The sequence below is a fragment of the Podarcis liolepis genome (genome assembly GCF_965112155.1).
Source record: "Podarcis liolepis genome assembly, chromosome: 17".
Classification (NCBI taxonomy): domain Eukaryota; kingdom Metazoa; phylum Chordata; class Lepidosauria; order Squamata; family Lacertidae; genus Podarcis; species Podarcis liolepis.
Window position 1 is genome coordinate 34,396,386 of NC_139571.1, and position 20,641 is coordinate 34,417,026.

Here is a 20,641-nt window from a genome sequence, read left to right on the forward strand (position 1 = left end):
TTCCTCATTTTCTCCAACCCACTAGGTCGTTCCACTCTCTGCTCATCTTCCACCATGGTTATCTGGGCCTTGAAAAGCATATGGAGCTGAAAGAGGAAGTGGGAACAAGTATCATCCTTACCGCTTCCTCTTTCATCTCCATGTACTTTTCAAGGGAGAATAAGATATCCGCCTTCATCTCCTTAGGAACTTGGAAGCTTTGCAGGCACCAAGAAAAGTGCTCAGTGGCACAATTCTGCCCACAGAAATTGTATTGGGAGCCCCATGGCTTGGCTAGACTGAGAAATTGGGCCTATCCCCAGGCTACCCAGAAAGCAGGAGGGATTTGGAACTTGTCCCCCATATTCAAACCCATCGTTCTAACCAGCAGACTACAAGTCCTCTTCAGGCATTGTTGGTATTGTTGTTTTGTTGTTTAGTCGTTTAGTCGTGTCCGACTCTTTTTTATCCCATGGACCAGAGCACGCCAGGCACTCCTGTCTTTCACTGCCTCCCGCAGTTTGGTCAAACTCATGCTGGTAGCTTCGAACACTATCCAACCATCTCATCCTCTGTCGTCCCCTTCTCCTTGTGCCCTCCATCTTTCCCAACATCAGGGTCTTCTCTTCTCATGAGGTGGCCAGAGTATTGGAGCCTCAGCTTCACGATCTGTCCTTCCAGTGAGCACTCAGGGCTGATTTCCTTAAGTATGGAGAGGTTTGATCTTCTTGCAGTCCATGGGACTCTCAAGAGTCTCCTCCAGCACCATAATTAAAAAGCATCAATTCTTTGGCAATCAGCCTTCTTTATGGTCCTGCTCTCACGTCCCTTCAGGCATTACAATATTCAAAATAAGAGACACGTTTGCCAACGCTGCCTTTGCCATGCTGAGCAGCAAAGTCTAAAGGGGGTTAATAAATGTATTTGCCTGTGTGCACAAACATGCTTCCATGTGATCCCTGCATATTGGGTTCTTAATCAGGTTGGAAGTGCATTCAGGTGAACATGTTTGTAAGCCTCCCTTTAGAGCTTGCTCATCACAGCAAAGTCAGGGTGAAGGGGGCATGGTGGCGTGTTTTGAATTTTTAATGCCCAAAGCAGACTACGCTGGTCCATGAGAATGGCTCTGTTTTTTAATGACTTGGGTGAGGTTTATATGGCTCTAGGAGGATGGAAGGCACAGCTTGGCCAAGAATATCACGACTGCTTCACATATGTGGCCTTAGGCGCATTTTGGACATGGGCAAGTTTTGCAACTAGAATTCACATATCCTGGGGCTTTGCAAAATTGGTGCACTGTGTAAAAGCAGCATGGATGAATGCTGATCAGATGAAGCTCTCATAAATTACTTAGGCTGGTTTCCTGGGAATATTTTGTTTGAAGTGGGAATTGGTAATCATTCATTCATTTTTTGGGTAACTGAATGTGGCAGTTCTATGAGGCATCGGGATCTGAGTGCAGCTGAGAAGAGTCTTGACAACATCCCTTTGATAATCAAGGGCCTTCTTCCTTCATTGACTCACATTCATCAGCCAACTCATTGAGAACCCGTTGGCATGCGAATAAGGAAACTGATACTTCATCAGAATTAAAACCAACAGAATCTAAAGAAACAGCACCAGCCATGAGTTCTGTGTGCAGAAACTGGTCTCTTTGTACAGCTAATCACCTTTGTAATACATATCAAATACATTTTATACTATTTACATATTTGCAGATAGGCAGGTATGTGCACAAGTCAAAAATTTCATATGCCTTGTTGAAGCATCATTTTGATGCTAAAATATTTTTATTTCAGGTAATCAGCAGTCACAAAAAACCCTTCCTTTAAAAAGTTATTTTCCAGCACTTCTTGTGAAAATGTTCACATTCATTAACCATTGTTAACCAAACCAGATCTGATTTGCTATGCATTGTTACCACATCATTCCATTCACTCCGTGATCCCTGATTGGGCAAGAGCATACCCTCCAACATTCCTCAGATGAAAATAGGGACATTTCTCACTCCCCACTGACCCTCCATGACCCCCCCCATTTTTGCCCCCCGCCCTGAGCATTTCCACCACTACTACTGAGAGCCAGTGTGGTGTAGTGGTTAAGAGCGGTAGTCACGTAATCTGGGAAACCGGGTTCGCGTCTCCGCTCCTCCACTTGCAGCTGCTGGGTGACCTTGGGCCAGTCTCACACTTCTGTGAAGTCTCTCAGCCCCACTCACCTCACAGAGTGTTTGTTGTGGGGGAGGAAGGGAAAGGAGAATGTTAGCCGCTTTGAGACTCCTGAAGGGGAGTGAAAGGCGGGATATCAAATCCAAACTCTTCTTCTTCTTCTTCTTCTACATCAACAGGACACAGTACAGACACCCTCCGCCACCCTAAGAAAACCACTTAATCCTGATTTATTCTATTCTTTGATACATTTATAAAAAGAAAAATACACCAATAAATAAATTTTAGGAGGGGGCAAGATTAGATGTGGATGCACAATGCATGATATATATATATATATATATGGGATGCGGGTGGCACTGTTGTGTAAACCACTGAGCCTTGGGCTTGCCGATCAGAAGCTCGGCAGTTTGAATCCCCGCGATGGGGTGAGCTCCCGTTGCTCAATCCTAGCTCCTGCCAACCTAGCAGTTCGAAAGCATGTCAAAGTGCAAGTAGATAAATAGGTACTGCTCCGGTGGGAAGGTAAACGGCGTTTCTGTGCGCTGCTCTGGTTTCGCCAGAAGCGGCTTAGCCATGCAGGCCACATGACCTGGAAAAACAGTCTGCGGACAAACGCCAGCTCCCTCGGCCAGTAAAGCGAGATGAGTGCCGCAACCCCAGAGTCGTTCATGACTGGACTTAACTGTCAGGGGTCCTTTACCTTTACACACACACACACACACACACACACACACACAGTGGTACCTCAGGTTACAGACGCTTCAGGTTACAGACTCTGCTAACCGATAAATAGTACCTCGGGTTAAGAACTTTGCTTCAGGATGAGAACAGAAATCGTGCAGCAGTGGGAGGCCCCATTAGCTAAAGTGGTGCTTCAGGTTAAGAACAGTTTCAAGGTTAAGAACGGGCCTCCGAGGTAAAGGGACCCCTGACCATTAGCTCATCTCGCTTTATTGGCCGAGAGAGCCAGCGTACAGCTTCCGGGTCAGAGGTACCACTGTATATATAAATAAAATCAAGACTTCCTGCGCTCCACTGTACTCTCCCTTTCTTCCTGGCCAGGGTGGCCCTGCTCTCTGCCTGCCCCTCTGAGCCGGCACATCACACAGGGCTGGGATTCAGTGGCCACAACCTCCCCTCCTCCTCGTCCAAGCTTCAAGCTGCCCAAAGGAGGAGGCTGGCAATGGTGGCCAAGGAGAGGTGATGGGATGCTGCCTCGCAGCCTCCCCTGCTGCTGCCATCATCACTCAGGGCAAGCGCTGGCTCATTTGCGAGATCAGGGGTGGTGGCACTGGTTGGGGAAATAGGGACATCCTTGGATCAGATCAGAAGCTGGGATGGCTTTCGTAATTCCAGGACAGCCTCTGGAAAATAGGGACACTTGGAGGATATGCGAGGTGCAAGTGGAAGAAGCACTCTGCCCACCTCCTATAAAGTGGGTGCATGTGTCAATATTCACACAGTTTAATTAAATATCAGTGCAGTGGTGGTGGTGAGGATGCTATTCCACTTAGTATTTCTGCTTTAAAAAATTTTAAACCTCTAAAACTGATACTAGAGATGAAAAATGGAGAATTCTCTCAGCTAGGAGAAGAGAATTGCTGAATGGAGGTGTAGGAAACGACAGTGGGGAAAATGAAGAAAGCAATGTCACTATTATTTAGTTACTCAGTTTGCAGACTTGACTTAGTATTTAAGGATGCTGAAAAAAATAATTATCCACCCCGCCCTGGCTGCTTTGACTCCCAGTTCAAAGTCCCAAGAGGAAGTGTGTGTGCATTGCTAACGAAGGGTTAAGCAATAAAAGGCCAAGAGCAATGGCAGAGGTATGGGGGGAGCCCAGGACAGAAATAGCAATCGGCAAGGTTGTGTAGTGGTAAACATTGGCCTGATGTGCTCTTGGAGAGCTACTGCAAGGGGTGAGGAGGAGTTCAGGATCAGGAGAGAGAAGGAGCTCACGGATTAGGCTGAGAAGAATGGAAAGGGGTCTGAACTTTGTGTACTCGCTGCTATGTGTGGAGCCCAAGACGAGAATAGTAAATGAAAAACCTTGTGAGGTCATCACCACCCACAGCGCTTATATCTTCAGGCTGCATCAGAGTCAACTGAAGTGCTAGGGTTTCCCCCGTTCAGTGTAACTACATCCTGCAGTCCAGGAGTCTGTTGTTATTAAGAACTGGTTATTTAAAATACCGGGTAGCAATGTGTGCATTTATCTTTATTTTCTTTTTGCATTTTTACTCACAATTTCAGCTTCTCCCTGCTTGGTGTTTACACCCTTCGGATATTTGTGGGCCGTTATCATATTGCTTCTTAGTCATCGTTTAGCCAGCTCTTTTAATCTTTCTCCTCAGGTCAGTCTCACCAGCTGCTGTCCAAGGATCTCCTGCAATTTTTGCAGGCCCTTTCTGGCCCTGTGCCCACGCCGTGGCATAACAACATACTGCAAAAGCTCTCTTTAGAACTTGCAAGCACAATATTATAGAGCTCGCATGCGGGAGAAGCAGTTGGACTGATTTTCAGTATTGATCAGAAGAGGGTAGTTGTTTTTTTGAGTCACATCCTTTCCAGGCTATACCCAGGATTTTTGTGGTGAACTTAATGATATATTTGTGACCGAGTGGGGCTTATCAATCAGTATGGAACAATAACCCCCCCCTCTCTGCTGTTTTTGGACTACAACTCCCATCGTCCCTAGCTAGCAGGACCAGTGGTCAGGGATGATGGGAGTTGTAGTCCAAAAACAGTTGAGAGACCCAAGGTTCGGAAACATGGATGTAAAGTCAATCTGTGTCAAAGTTATATAATTTACTATTGCTTTAAAATAATGAATTTAGTTGTCCTTCCTCTCCCCAAAAAGAGTATTTCTATGGCTTTCCAGGTTTGAGAATGTAAGAGGAGTATGCTGGATCAGGCCCCAGGCCCCATCTAGATCACCATCTTGTTCTCCCTGTGGCCAACCAGAATGCCTATGACTAAACTGCTTCTGGCGCAACGGGACACTGTGACAGAAACCAGAGCGCATGGAAATGCCATTTACCTTCCTGCCACAGCCATACCTATTTGTCTACTTGCACTGGTGTGCTTTTGAACTGCTAGGTTGGCAGGAGCTGGGACAGAGCAACAGGAGCTCTCTCCGTTGCAGGGATTTGAACTGCTGACCTTCTGACTGGCAAGCCCAAGAGGCTCAGTGGTTTAGACCACAGAGCCACCCGAGAATGGAAGTAATAGTCTAAAACATCAGGAGGGCAGCAGTTTGGGGAAGGCTGGGACAGGCAGAGGCCTTTCCTCACCTGCCTTCTGGTCCAGATGAGTTCCAGTTTTGAATGCTTGTACTGTTCTCTGATCTCACAAAACAGACTGGGCGTTCTCTTTAGCTCTATCCAGGTGTTTAAGATCACACAGAAAGGAGATAAGTAATGCTGCACACATGCACCTTGCACATCTCACCAGCTCTTTCCACATATGAGGGGGGGAGGCATGCCCCGAATGCAGAGGAAATTGGGGAGGGACCAGTGGAGGGGGTGGGGTGAGTGTGCGGGATCCAGCTTTCCTCCCTCACATGATTATTGCTGCGTGATCGTCAAACAGGAAAAGTTGTACTCCTAACAAACTACCTACCTGAGCTAATGGATGTAATATGTGGTTGGGTGTTACAGAGCTCCAGTCTGTATTTTTCATTGGACCCTCAAAATTTATGTCATCGCTGCCTTGTTTGGAAGGCTCCAGGTGTACAAAAGTGTTTGGGGCAAAACACACTGCGTGGCGATTCCCGCCCCCCCCCCCAAGATGGAATAAATAAAAACACTGGATACCAGAATTTAGGTTAATGGGCGAAAAATGGCCACAACTTTATTGGTAACAGGTAAGAGCGGTATTGGCTTTAGGCATTGGTGCTATCAGACTATCCGGCATAGAACCGAAAAGGGTTAATCACCAACAGGGGGAACCCCTGAGATGCACATCCCTAGGCGCTCCCCGAGGGGTCACCGCTCGATAGTGTGCTTTAGGCCCTAGCCTCCATAGGTTTCGGACGAGGCGACGCCCCCCGGAGTCCTTTATCGGACTACCCTTAAACATTTGGGGGAGGTGATGGCGCTCCCCCCCCCCCGGTCTCATCTGCATAATAATGCAAAGGCCAAGATCACACAGCAGAAAAAACAGCGAAGAAAATTAACCCGGTAAGCAAGAGCAAACAAACCGCAGCTGTACGAGGGAAAGAAAGGTGCGATCCCAGGCTGCCCCGACCTTAAATGACCTCCCCTAGCCCCGCCCCTGCCGCCAGCCAATTGGCTGGCGCAGGGAATGACGCAGCCCAAGGATTCCCAAGTCGCACAGGGCCGCAGCCAGCCCCGTGCGAGTGCAGGTGGGCGTGAGCCCGCAACCCCCCCTTATGTCGGGAGTGGCTTCGGGCATATTGCAGAACTAAAGAACCTGTTCTTCTTAGCATCTTTGAAATTTTGCACTCTCTTTTGCATGACTATTCTGTTCTAAAGGGCTGCTGGACCCTGGAAGACAATGGAATCTCAGAGGCTTCTGAGAGCTCTTGCAGGGTTTCCAATACTGTACAGTACTTTTGATGCCTTGGTCTCCCTGTGAAGTTAGGGCAATAGATGTACTTGATCCAAATATCCTCTCCCACTGAGAAAGGTCCAGCTGGCTCCTTAATTCACTGGAAAGATCTAAGCTATGAAGCAGTTTGGGAGGTGGCTTGAACACAAGGTGGTAGATGACTCACAGTGTGTCTCGCCAAACATGGACGAAAGCTTGTTATCGAGCCTAATGTGGCATAGAACCAGTCTGGACAGGTGTACCTCTACATGCCCTGCCTTTGCCCTTCCTGGCATATAACATCATCTGGAGGGACTTTGATCAGCTGGACCAGGGAGATAGTGAATACCTCATAAGTGGGGAAAGACCCGGCTGCCCTAGATGAGGCAGTCGTACATCTGCTAATGAAAAAGTCCTTCTGAGACACAGAAGATTATAATAAATATTGGCAAATTCCAAATGTTGCCTTCCAGGGCAAGGTGCTTGAGTGTTTGGTTGCAGTTCAAGTCCAGTTGCTCCTGGATGAGACCAATTATCTACATCTATTTCAATCATGCTTCAGACCTGTTTTTTTGGCATAAAAGCTTGCTTGGTTTCCTTGATGGATGCCCCAGCCTGTTTCTAGGCACAATTCCAGGTCCAACATATTCTCCCTTTCAATTCAGCAAGTAAGAGAAATAGAGACACACAGTGGTTTATTCAGATTTATTTGTATGCAAGTCCTACTGGATTTATTTCAGTGTAAGTGTTAGAGAGTTTCAGATTAGGGCATTGTTGTTGTTTAGTCGTTTAGTCGTGTCCAACTCTTTGTGACCCCATGGACCAGAGCACACCAGGCACTCCTGTCTTCCACTGCCTCCCACAGTTTGATCAAACTAGGGCATACACTAGGGCATATCCACACATACATGGGCTGCTGTTTCCACATGTGGTTTACGTGCCTTCATCCCCACATGGAGTGCTTTGAGTTTTATTCCTCCAAAATCCACCTCCATGTTTCCCTTCCACACTAGTAGGTTAAGGCTTGATGGGGGATGCGGGTGACACTATGGTCTAAACCACCGAGTTTCTTGGGTTTGCCAATCAGAAGGTCGGCGGTTCAAATCCCCATGACAGAATGAGCTCCCATTGTTCTGCCCCAGCTCCTGCCAACCTAGCAGTTCGAAAGCACGCCAGTGCAAGTAGATAAATAGGTACCTCTGCAGCAGGAAAGTAAACAGCGTTTCCGTGCGCTCTGGTTTCTGTCGTGTTGTTCTGTTGCTCCAGAAGCAGCTTAGTCATGCTGGCCACGTGACCTGGAAAGCTGTCTGTGGACAAACGCTGGCTCCCTCAGCCTGAAAGCAAGATGAGTTCCGCAACCCCAGAGTCACCTTTGACTGGACTTAATTGTCCAGGGGTCCTTTACATTTTTGCCCTTTTAATGCTTGAGGATATTGGTACTTTGTCTTGTTGTCACCCTCCCCTCGATTAGTACTTACTCATCCATCATAAAATCCAGAAACCTGAGGTCCAATTTGGGCATACATGCAAGAATTTGTTTATTCATGCACAAGCACCTTAAAATAATTTTTTAATAGAAGTTTTCCAATATTCCAAACCTACAGTAGAGAGGGGAGGGGGGGGGGAGAGAAGGAAAACAGCACGTGGACTCTCAGTCTCTGACTCTTTCCCTCCCTTCCCTTCTGCATGAAATGAGGCTGGGAACCACATGTATCCCACTTTCTGCAGGTTCCCCACCACTGGCCTATACAGATGTTTTTGTATTCTGTATTTTCTAGTCTAAATACAGGTGTTTTATATTCTGTGTTTTATATATTCTGTGATAGCTGAATGTTCACACACACACACTGTACCTTTAAAGCACATTCAAAACACGTTCCCCCTGCAAAGAATTCTGGGTACTGTAGTTTACCCCTCACAGAGATAAGAGTTCCCAGCAACCCTTAACAAACCCAGAATTCTTAGAGGGGAAAGAATGTGCTTCAGTTGTGCTTTAAAGTGTGTATGCAGCTGTAGGAGTACGATTTAGTCCTCAGCTAAACATGCTTTAGTTCATATGATTTAAGACACCATCAACTCCTGTCATAGCATGGTTGAATAGAAATAAGACACAATGGATTACAGTGTATAAGCACAGTATAAGGACTTTGTTTTTGTTTTGTTTTTAAAGTTGTTTATTGCTGCATCATCATAGTTAGGTCAACATCACAGGTAGTCACATTTTATGCCGTCTGCAATGCTTCCTGAAGCTGTTCTGTTATTCTATCCCATCATATTTCCTCCCTCCTTCTTTGTTTCCTCTATATTTCTTGGCTTTAAAAAGTGTTTTTCTCCTCTTTCTACACAGTTTAAAAACAGTCAGAAGGGTAAATATTTTATTTGATATATTGATGGCTTTTTACTTTATCCCCAATTGACTTGGGGGAAAAGAAGTCATTGTTTTCAGGCTCTCTGGGAATGAGTTGGTAGGCTTCCACCATGTGCATGTGTGTATTTGTGACACAGTAAAGTCAGAAAGGAATTATTTTCACTTGCTTTCCAGAACAGTAGTTGTATTGGTCCGTTCTACTAAAATAATCATCATCATCATCATCTCTGTATACTTATTTGAAGGCTCATCCAGGCTTTTGTTTGTCCTGCTGCTTTCCCCCAGGAAAACCTGCTCTTTAGTGCTGAATCGGAGCAAACGGCAACCAGGTTTTCCGCAGATGGTTGTTGGCTTCAATTTAGCACTAAAGAGCCTGTTTTCCCTGCGAAAGCAGTGAGACAAGTGTAAAACCACTCAGACCTGTGTCTAGAAAGCACGGGATAGGCGAAAAACTGCTTGGACCCATGCCTTCTACGCATGGGACAAGCGGGAGTGTGGGCAGTCCTTGAGAGTAACTCTATCAAATACAGTAGGGCTTACCTTTGAATAAATCTACAGAGGATTCGGAATCATTCACTGAGGTAGCCACGGTGAAAATGAATGTACTGAGGTGTTTGTTGCAGGTTAGTTCTGCCCGTCCTTGGCTTTGGCTCTGCCCCTTACTGGCATGCAAACACCCCACCAACTGTTAGTAGAGCTCAGTTGGTAGAGCATGAGAATCTTAATCTCAGGTTCGTGGGTTCGAACCCCATGTTGGGCAAAAGATTTCTGCATTGCTAGGGGTTGGACTTAGATGACCCTTGTGGTCCCTTTCAACTCTTATATGAGGAGGGCTCCACACATTGGTGGCATGGGAATGTGCCCTAGCATACTGCTGATGAGGAAATGGAACCCTTAAAAGAAGAAAAGTGGGGGGAAAGATTGCCCACCCTTTTGATAAATGATGGTTTATTTCAAGAAGGAGGAACCTTCTTCAGCCCAAGGACCTTTAGGGCAACTATCTGTGGACCATTCATCAGCGGTGTGTGGGGCAGGCCCAAAGTGTGTGTGGAACAACAGGTATTAGTTTTACCTTTGTATAGTAAGCTTGTTTCAGCACACACCCGTATACACGACTCTCTGTTCTCCATCCAGACAGGAAGGAGGCATCTTGGATTACAGTTTGCACAATCCCAGACCACTTGTCCTCGCTGGATGGGGCTGATGGGAATCCAGAAGCATCAGAGGGGCACCACATTGCTATCCCTGTGCAGGAAAAAACAATTGTCCATGCCCTGCTCCCCCCAAAAAACAATTGTTTAGGTCCTTAGGACATGGATGGATGAGGAAATAGGGGGTACATTTAAAGGTAAAGGTAAAGGGACCCCTGACCATTAGGTCCAGTCGTGGCCGACTCTGGGGTTGCGGTGCTCATCTTGCTTTACTGGCCGAGGGAGCCGGCGTACAGCTTCCGGGTCTTGTGGCCAGCATGACTAAGCCGCTTCTGGTGAACCAGAGCAGCACACGGAAACGCCGTTTACCTTCCCGCTGGAGCTGTACCTATTTATCTACTTGCACTTTGATGTGCTTTTGAACTGCTAGGTTGGCAGGAGCAGGGACTGAGCAATGGGAGCTCACACTGTTGCGGGGATTCGAACCGGCAACCTTCTGATCAGCAAGTCCTAGGCTCTGTGGTTTAATTCACAGCGCCACCCGCGTCCCTTGGGGTACATTTAGGAGTGGTGAAAACCATCAGTAGTAATGAAGATGTCCCAAACAGGGAGTCCCACTGCACATTATGCTTGGATCTGTGTTTTAAAGCCCCAGCACCATGGTTTATTTTTAATAAAAGCAAGGAGGAGGACATTTGGAACAAATAAGCAGAAGTGGATTCATGTATTCTTAACCCTTTCTCCTGCAAATCCAATGGCTCTCCCCTCTCCCTGTAAGAATCACAATGTCACATTTGTCAACGTGTGGTTACCCCTAACCAACCAACCCCTCTCCCATCCTTTCGTAGGACATGCAGAGTGGGGGAGCTGAGTTTTATTTGGCTCAATGCTCTCTGTCCCTCCCCAGCAATAGTGGCAAGGGCAGTGTCTTGTTCTGCTGATTCAAGCATCACCCATCCTCCTCCTGGCACTTGGAGCATGTGTGTGTGTGTGTCTGTGTGCGCAGAAGATGGGGAGGAGGGCCGTGTTCTGCGAGGTGTGAACTGCCAAGAGCTCAGGACATTTGCTAGTGGGGGAACACGAGCCTCCTAGTGAGCGTTCAAGCCAGTGCTGGGTTATTGAAGGGCATGTGACAAAAGAGCTGTGTGTTCTCAAATAAATCCTTCCCCAGGCCGCTCACCGAGAAATGGGGGACATGCAAAAAGAAAGGGAGAAAGGGGATTCAGAAATCTGCTTGGCGTGTAAGACAGCATATTCAGCTAGCTCAAAGCCCTGTTGATCCACAGTACTACTTCAAGAGCAGGAAAGCACCTTGAACTCTGAACTCTGCCCAACCTAGGCTCCACAGTCTTGCCTGCAAGTCCCCGGGGCATCCATAAGTAGAAGTTAAATTGGAGAAAAGAAGCAAGAGGGACAACAGGAAGAAACTAACCCTTTGATTTTTTTTTGATTTTTTTTTTGCTGCAGTGGAAAACCCTCTTTTACTACTCCTCTATTTTATTGCAACTCAAAACTCACCTAGAACCACTAGGGGGAAGATCACGCACAAGACACAGCCACTCCAGAGTTTCTCACTGAGCCCCATTATAAAATATATTGCAGCCTTGGACTAGAGGACTGTGTTATTTCCCACTGGGAGAGGCTTTGTCTCTTCGGTGGCTGAAAATAGTAGTTCTTCCTTCTGAGGTTCAGTGCTAAAATATTCTTGCTGTGCTTTGTGATATGATGTGTCTTTTAAAAAAAAGAAAGGCTGTTGAAAACATAAGAATAAGTTTCGTATTTATTACTGTTGGAAATCTTATTTTACATTGATTTATTTAGTTTGGACAACTTACCTTCCTGCCTTACAGAATCAGTGTGCTTTATGAAAGCTATTTTGACCAGGGATGGATAAATCTCGACAGTTTTCCATTTCTTTCGGTTTCTTGTTTTTCCAAACTTAACTTCGGTTCACCACATATCTGCATCAGCTTGTGTGTGTTTTCGATAGAATGTCCTCATAAAGAGATGTCGGCATTTTAGAGCACATTTCTCCAAAAGTATACCAATTTTTCTATACATTTTTGCCTAATACAGTGGTATCTCGGGTTAAGTACTTAATTCGTTCCGGAGGTCCGTTCTTAACCTGAAACTGTTCTTAGCCTGAAGCACCACTTTAGCTAATGGGGCCTCCTGCTGCCACCAGAGCACGATTTCTGTTCTCATACTGAAGCAAAGTTCTTAACCCAAGGTACTATTTCTGGGTTAGAGGAGTCTGTAACCTGAAGCGTCTGTAACCTGAAGCGTATGTAACCTGAAGTATCACTGTATGTGGACATTTGCAAGCAGCTTTCCCTAATACAATGCATTCCCATAAGTCATTTTCAGCAATATATACATTTTTATGTTTGCATTTCCCTAATGAACATGTTTTTGTACACATCTATTTGGCTGGAGAACTGCATCGCAAAATTCATAGAAGTGCAATTTCAAACGACGGCCATGTTTAAATTAGCACCAGGAGTGGATTGCTCAGTGGGGAGAAGCCTCTGAAATGGATTTCTGACAGGAATTGGGAGGGGTGAGGTCAGGGCTGCCTGGAGGCATCCACACAACAACCCTGTGAGGCTGGTTAGGCAGAAAGACTGGGGCTGGAACAAAATACCATATTTCACCGCATCATTGTCGCCACCTCATAATACTCGCACCCCTTTATTCAGGCCCTAAAATCAGTCCCAAAGCATTCACTGCATAATAGTGGCAGGGCATTCTCAGAGCGCATGCTCAGTACCAGCTGAAGGTGCAAGGGGAGCGGACGGGCGGACATATCTGCCATGAGTGAGGTATAAGCAGTGGCGTAGCGTGGGGGGTGCCAGGGGTGCCGACCGCACCGGGCGCAACATCTGGGGGGGCGCGAATCCAGAGGGAAGGGACAAGTTCCTTCCTCCGCCGGGCTCCCCGCCGCCACCGCCAGCCTTGCGCCCTAGCGCGCGCGCCCCCCGCCGTCGCTGTGGCTGCGCTCCGCTCACTGCTCGCAGGAGGCGCAGCCGCTGCAGCAGCGCCGCCGCCGCCACCGACGCCTGGCCGGGCACGGGCAGCCTCTGCACCCTGCCGCCGCCGCCATCCCCTCGGCCCAGCCACAGGCGGCGGCTGCTTCTGCCTCCATCCTCCTCCGGGCAAGCAGCGTTGTTTGCGCGGCAACTCGCAGGTTAGGGGTTGGGGGGGCGCAAATTACTTGCCTTACCCCGGGTTAGGGGGCGCAAATTACTTGCGTTGCCCCGGGTGCTGACAACTCACGCTACGCCGCTGGGCATAAGAGACCTTGATTGCACCAAAAACAGTTAGTAACAATTAATAAGCAACATAAACATAAGCATGTTCGGCAATAAAAAAATGTTTCCTCACATAATGGTTGTGCTTCGGTTTTTCATCACATAATCGCCACACCATCCTTTTTTTGGTAAAGAAGAATCGGCATTAAAACTGTGACTATTATGCAGTGAAATACAGTAACTCAGTGAATTTTGCGGCTGAGGGACAAATTAGATGGTTGAATACCCTCCTGGCTTTTTCTGTTTGTTAATGACTATTAGTAAGTAGAAGGCTGATAATTTCACTGGAAGACTGAAAGGATGAGCTTGACTGGGTACATGGCAGCAGCGGATAAAGATTTATTCATCGCCATCCCTCCTGCCGCCTCTTAGACCAGCAAGTTTCTTCCCAGCCCAGGTCATGGAGAGATTTGGGGAGAGGATGCTGAGAAGCAACCTTGTCAAATTGCTCCAGATCGTCTTCCATTCCACATTTCGATTTGGGGAGAGGATGCTGAGAAGCAACCTTGTCAAATTGCTCCAGATCGTCTTCCATTCCACATCTCCACCAGGGCAGCGACAGAGGTGTTGTCATAGTATTCTCCATCATCCTTTGGATATTTTGGAAATCTGTTGGATCTGTTAGTCTTTGTGGGGTGGCTGGCTATTCCAGTGGCATAGGATGGGTGGGGCAGCCGGGGCAGTGGCCCTGGGAGCATTTTTTAAGGGCAATTTTTTTTGGGGGGGGATGCCTGCTGTGTCCTCATGCCACCCCTGTGGCTCAACCCCGTGCCACTCTGTGAGGGCAGCTGCCTTTTATTTCGCTGGCATGGGTGGTGGAAAGACTATATGAACAGAAGTTGGGATGATAATTTTCTGAGCTTCTTCTGCCAGAAGTATGAGGAACAATTGCTTCCTGGGTACAATGGCTCCATTTAGTGAGCTGTCTTAAGGGGTGGGGGTGACGGTTGCCCTCCTAGGTGACATTATGCTGGGTCATAAGGAAAGGGTTAAATGAGTGTGAAGTGATTGGCAAGTGGGAACCCAAGGGGAGGAGTTAGAGTTAGTGTCGTTAAGGAGTCAGTCAGGTGTTAGAGAAGAGAGAGTGAGGATACATCTGTGGGTTGGGATAGTTTTGATGTGAGAGAGTGAGAGAATCTGTTAAGAGGAGACAGATAGACAGTTGAGATAATCAGTCAGAAGGTATTAGGAAGGGGATAGGCCGGTAAAGAAACTAAGATTAAGAAACTGACAATAAAAATTATCTGAAACCATAAACTTGTTAAGGCTTATAAAATAAACTTGTTTATTTGGTTTAACGTTAACAACTGTCTGGACTCTGTGTGTACCCGAGAGAAACGGGTTGGTGGCAGCAGGGAAGTGAGCACAGTGGTGGCACAGGGATCAATAGACCGTCAAACGTCTGGGGACCCTGTGTGATCGCCACAGGGGGATATTATTATTTTTTTAAATTGCAGCCTCAGCATCTTCCATTTATTGTTGACCATAGTCATTTTGAAAATAATGGATCTTATTTTCTTCCTGTTGCTCTGCAAGCACTGGCTTATTTCCTGTGTCTGGCCGGTCTGTTGATTTTAATGCCAAAGAACTAATTACACAGAGGTAAAGGATAATGATTTGTAAAGGATATGATCACGTGGGTTACAGGGATTGTACACGCAGGTCCGGCTATCAGAATACTTCTCATGCAAAATTTCAGTTATCTGAACACAAAGAATTATACTCAAACTTTGCTACACAAATGGTTGATTCAGATATCTGAATGTCCAGAGATTGCCCCTTTCTTTAGTTGTCTGCGTTTTGCTGGTCACTGGCAGTCATTTCCGGCAGAAATCATGGAGGTAGGGAGGGAGATTAGCAAGATCAGGGAGCAGGAGAGATCAGACAAATCACCTTTCTTTGCCTTTTTTGGGCAGAAACCAGGGACAGAAGGAGACAAATCACAGATTAGAAATGTTCCCTTCGGAAATAATGGAAATCACCAGCTCATTATGTGAACACTCACCTAATGAATGATTTTCCTGGGAATGCATTCTGTTCAGAAAGCAGGATCTGTGTGTACACATAATACACACAGGCTGTGTTCATATATTTTCCCTTATAGATGGAAAAGCATCATACATAATTGGAAAAATGGTCCACAGAAAAGAGCTGTACATCCCAATGCAGTTTTTCATTTTTTAAAGTCCAAGCACAAGTTTGGAGACTGTTACATGCATCTAGTTTGGACCCAACATTTGTCCAGAGATCTGGCTTGATCACACATGCAGATTCATTGGGTGGTTACGGTCTGCATGCTAGTTACACATCATTAAAGTAGATGTAAATTAAAGATGGCACGGATCTAAGGAAACCACCTATGGGGTCTTGCTGCTATCAAGTCCCCCTTGGTCTCTTTTTGATGTTTTATGAGTGACTTGGTTGTGCTAACTGCCCACTCCTCTATCCTCAGCTCTATGGCCAGTACACAGACAACCTCTGCAGTCTTTCCCGGAAGGAAGAAGATGAACTCCTGGGGGAGAAGAGGCCCCAACGCAATGGCCAGGGGCCCCTGAAGCGAGCCAGCCAGGCCGAAGTGAAAGCAGAACGCTACTCCAAGTGCCATGGTAGGCCTCAGTGAAGCCCTGCTTTTCCAACGGGCTTTCCACACTGGTACACTATCCAGCGTGAAAATGGATGGAGTTAATTGTGTCAGGGTGTGTGTGGATGCAATGAAACAATCCCAGAGGTGAATAGAAAGCTTTGGTACTTTCATTCCATCTTCTGGAAGCTATCTACCTTCTGGAGAACCTTCCTACTACACTGGTGTGTAGTGAGGAGCTGCACATTGACCACCAAATAACTGTGGCAGGAGTGGGGAACCTCTGGTCCTTCAGATGCTGCTGAACTACGTCTCCCATCAACCCCAGCCAGCATAGACAATAGTCTAGGCTGATGGGAGACTTACTGTACCACAACAACATTTGGAAGGCCAGAGTTTCCCACACCTGCTGCATGGGTTACAGAGGGTTAGGTTTTCAGAAACAGGCTTGAGATAAGAGTTGAGGAACTTTTCACAAGTGACTAACTGGTTGAATGGCACTATTATGTGCTACTCGTTTCCCAGCAAGGTGATGCATTCCAGGAGCAGCTTCCTGGGTTTGGTTTCTGAGGTTGCTGGACATTTATGGTGGGTTCTGTAGCATTTGAGTTTATTTACAAATATGCATGTTGAACGCAGGTGGTAGAAATAAGAACTTAAATGCTCTTACAGTCGAAAGGAAGCTATCACCAGGGATGACTAGCCATAGCAGTAGGAAGACAGTGGAATAAATTGGCTCAAGAAAAGGGTTAGGCGAATGTAATGGTGTTTGGGGCCATTACTATACAGAATGAGATAATTCAGAAATGATAACTTACTCTCAATGCGCCTCACATATTTTTGAGCTCTGGAAATTAGGAGTTCATGGGAGGAGACCAGTGACTGACACCACCATGTGGCTTTTATCATATTGTTCTTGAATGCACAACATGTAATGTCCTGTTAGATGGACTATTCAGGTCTGCCAGTTTTACAATTTTCACAGATTAGGTGAAATGGGAAACATTTCTTATTTTTTCTTGTTTGTTTTATGCCTACTGTTTGCTGATTTTAAGCCAAATGCACAGTCAATATTTGATTAAGTACATGGATTGAAGCTGATTTGATTCCTATTGAATTCATTGAAGCTGATTGAGCTGATATCCAAGTACTGCAGCTTTTTGTCAACTCGCACTGTTATGGTCTGAAATTTCTTTATCCTCCACAGCCTGCGCTAAAAGAATCCAGAACTATGTTACCAAGAAGATGGGAGAAGACTGGATCTTCTTGGTCCTCCTGGGCCTTGTCATGGCACTGGTGAGCTGGGGGGTGGATTACTCCAGTGCCAAGAGCCTGCAAGGTAGGTGGACTGACCCTTTGCGATCCTCCCCCCAACTCATTTGTTGTTCACGGGGCACATTGTTTGCACCAAAAACCCTTCATTAATAACACAAATCGAGAAGAGTTGGACTTTAGGACATTCCCACCACATGTGGAAGTATGTACCTGTGGAGGTGCATCCTCTCCAGCATTTTGGTGAGACTCCTGGGCGTATCAGCGCTAGTTTATGTGGTGTTAGGTACCATCTGTAAGTGAGTTTCAGAGTGAGTTCTTTTCGCTGATATGGATTTAAAGGGAGGTTTAGACCACTTTCTAGTCCATTGGGTGGGGTTAATCTCATAGCCTATGTTGTCCTCCAGTTGTTTTTTGATTATGTCGAGGGGGTTTGTGGGATTTTGGAGCGGTATTTTGTCTATTGCGGATACCATCCCTTTGCCATGTCTCTTTGTTGTTAAGAGGAGGTTTTCAAAGCTTGTCAAGGGCCTAGTTGCTGCTGATTTTACTACTGGATTGTTTAAGAGGGCATGTAATTGGTGTATGTAACACTAATGTCTCACAACAAATGAAACTGATCTGTAGCAACTTGAAAAAAGAGACAGTGCACATATTTTTGTAAACCTATATATATATATATATATATATATATATATATATATATATATATAAATCTACGAAAGCAAATATATATATATATATATATAACATGAATCCATGCTACAGGCTGCTGGGAAGAGCAATAACAAGGGAGAAGATCTGTGTGAAGTTTGAAAGGTCTTAAAAAACAACAGACCCGGTTTGCAAAGGAATATATGTACTCTTGTATAGACAGCTATGAGCAGCAATCTACACCAACTCTCACCTGCCAATTTGAAGAAAATACATCCAGACCCCTGTTCTTGAATCCAGGCTTTTAGTAATAGCTATGACATGGCTGCCTTTACCCTACACAGTCAGGGAACAGCATACAGTCTGCATGTGGCTCCAGCCTCAGTGACCATTGAGGGGAATCCCCAACCCCTGCTGAGGTACACAATATGAAGTCAGAGCTGAAGCAGTCACGAGAGAGTTAGGGGAATGGGGTGCGGGTGACAGTGACACAGGCAAACAGCTATGGCAGGCTTTTGGTGCCTCCTGTGTAAAGGTAAAGGGACCCCTGAGCATTAGGTGCAGTCATGACCGACTTGGGGGTTGCGCGCTCATCTCGCTCTATAGGCTTATAGGTTTGTCCGCAGACAGCTTCCGGGTCATGTGGCCAGCATGACTAAGCTGCTTCTGGCGAACCAGAGCAGCGCACGGAAACACCGTTTACCTTCCCACTGCAGTGGTACCTATTTATGTACTTGCACTTTGACGTGCTTTCAAACTGCTAGGTTGGCAGGAGCAGGGACCGAGCAACGGGAGCTCACCCCGTTGCGGGGATTCGAACCGCCGACCTTCTGATCGGCAAGTCCTAGGCTCTGTGGTTTAACCCACAGTGCCACCTGCATCCCCACCCCAGAGTTGGGGTGACCCCACCCCTAAACCCTAGAAATTAATACATTGTAGGATTTTGATTAATTGGGATATGAATGAAAGTACAAGCTGCAGAACTGTGCCAGACAAGGAATCCCCGGGCTGGCTTGTGCACACCAGCCTGGCTGGCCTTGCAAAGAGCAAATCTTTTGACATGATAAAAGGTGTGCTGGTCCCGGGGGTAAGGTACCTTGGGTGTAGCAGAGTCCACACGAAGAGGGGCGAGGTCCGAGGCAGAGAGCCGGGCGGGGAACAGGAACGCTGGAACAAGAGGCTGTGCAGGGAGCAGGAACACCGGATGGTCGGGAACAGGAGGCCGAGCAGGGAACAGGAGTACCGGATAGTCAGGAACAGGAGGCCGAGCAGGGATCAGGAACACAGGAAGGTCCGAAGCCAACAACGACGTTGCTCCCGCAACCTGGGGCCGGGCTGACTGGGCTTTTATCCTCTTCTAAGGCCAGAGGCGGTCCCGGCCCCCAGGAGCCCCGCCTCCTCTGGCCTTAAGGCGAGCACTCCTCCTGGGGGCAACCAGTTCCCTTCGCCTCTCTGCCCTAAGCCTCTGCAGATCAGGAGAGGCCGAAGGGTTACTGGGCCCTGGAGGAGGCTCACCTGTGGCCACTGAGTCGTCAAGCCTCTCTGGGGCCAGAAGGGTTTCACCTGGGGCCAGCTCCTGATGCACTGCCACAGGTGCAGGTTCTTCAGCATCTAGGCCTTGCCCCAGTTCAGCCGGCCCTGGAGGCGGGGACTCTTGTGCAGGCTGGGATTCCTCTGTTTCATCCTCCGAATCGGAATCCCAGGCCATCACACCATCCCCCCTCCCAGGCCCCCCCCTCAACCGAGGGTCCGGACCCGGCTTGCCGGGGTACGTCGCATGGAACTCTCGGAGGCAGGCAGGTGCGTGGACGTTGGCCGCTGGTTCCCAGGAACGGTCCTCCGGTCCGTACCCCTTCCAGTCAATGAGATACTGCAGCTTTCCCCTGCGGTATCGGGAGTCCAGGATGCGTTCCACCTCGTACTCAGGCTCTCCCCGAACCAACACTGGCTGCGGTCGGGGACGGTTCGGGTGGAACTCGTCGGGTGGGGCCACCGGACTCAAAAGGGACCTGTGGAAGACCGGGTGAACCTTCAGGGTTGCGGGTAACCGGAGACGAAATGCCACAGGAGAGACTTGGTCTACGATAGGGAACGGGCCGGTGAAGCGGGCGTCCAACTTCCGCGAAGGTCGAGAGGGGTGGAGGTGGCGAGTGGAGAGCCAAACCAGGTCACCGACGCGAAGTTCCGGCCCCACCTGGCGGTGGCGGTCGGCCTGGGCTTTGTACGCTTCCTTGGCCTGGTGCAGTTGCTCCACCAAAAGCTGTTGCTGGGACTGGAGCTCTTGAAGCCACTCCGTCACCGCCGGGACCGCGGACGCCGGCAGCACTTCTGGAAACAGCCGTGGATGATAACCATAACTGGCCTGGAACGGGGTCTGCTGGGTGGACGCATTCACCGCGTTGTTATAGGCGAACTCTGCCAATGCCAGGTGGTCGACCCAGTCATCCTGCTGGTAGCTGCAGTAACACCGGAGGTACTGCTCCAGCACCGCGTTCGCCCGTTCCGTCTGGCCATCGGTCTGTGGGTGGTAGGCTGACGAGAGGCAGACCTCTGTCCCGAGGGTCTGGTGTAATGCTCGCCAGAACCGGGATGTGAACTGAACG

At 47.6% G+C, this 20,641-nt stretch overlaps 1 protein-coding gene across 6 annotated transcripts in view; it reads left to right on the forward strand.

Annotated features, from left to right (window-relative positions):
- The window catches only part of CLCN1 (chloride voltage-gated channel 1), a 109,909-nt gene that overhangs the window by 39,422 nt on the left and 49,846 nt on the right, over window positions 1-20,641 (forward strand). For all 6 annotated transcript variants that reach the window (XR_014520475.1, XR_014520476.1, XR_014520477.1 and 3 more), the window contains exons 2-3: window positions 15,984-16,137; window positions 17,320-17,451. Coding sequence is in view for 3 of the 6 variants with exons in the window: in XM_083481391.1 (XP_083337517.1) it covers window positions 15,984-16,137; window positions 17,320-17,451 (286 nt within the window). In the remaining 3 variants the exon portion in view is untranslated. The remainder of the gene's footprint in view (window positions 1-15,983; window positions 16,138-17,319; window positions 17,452-20,641) is intronic.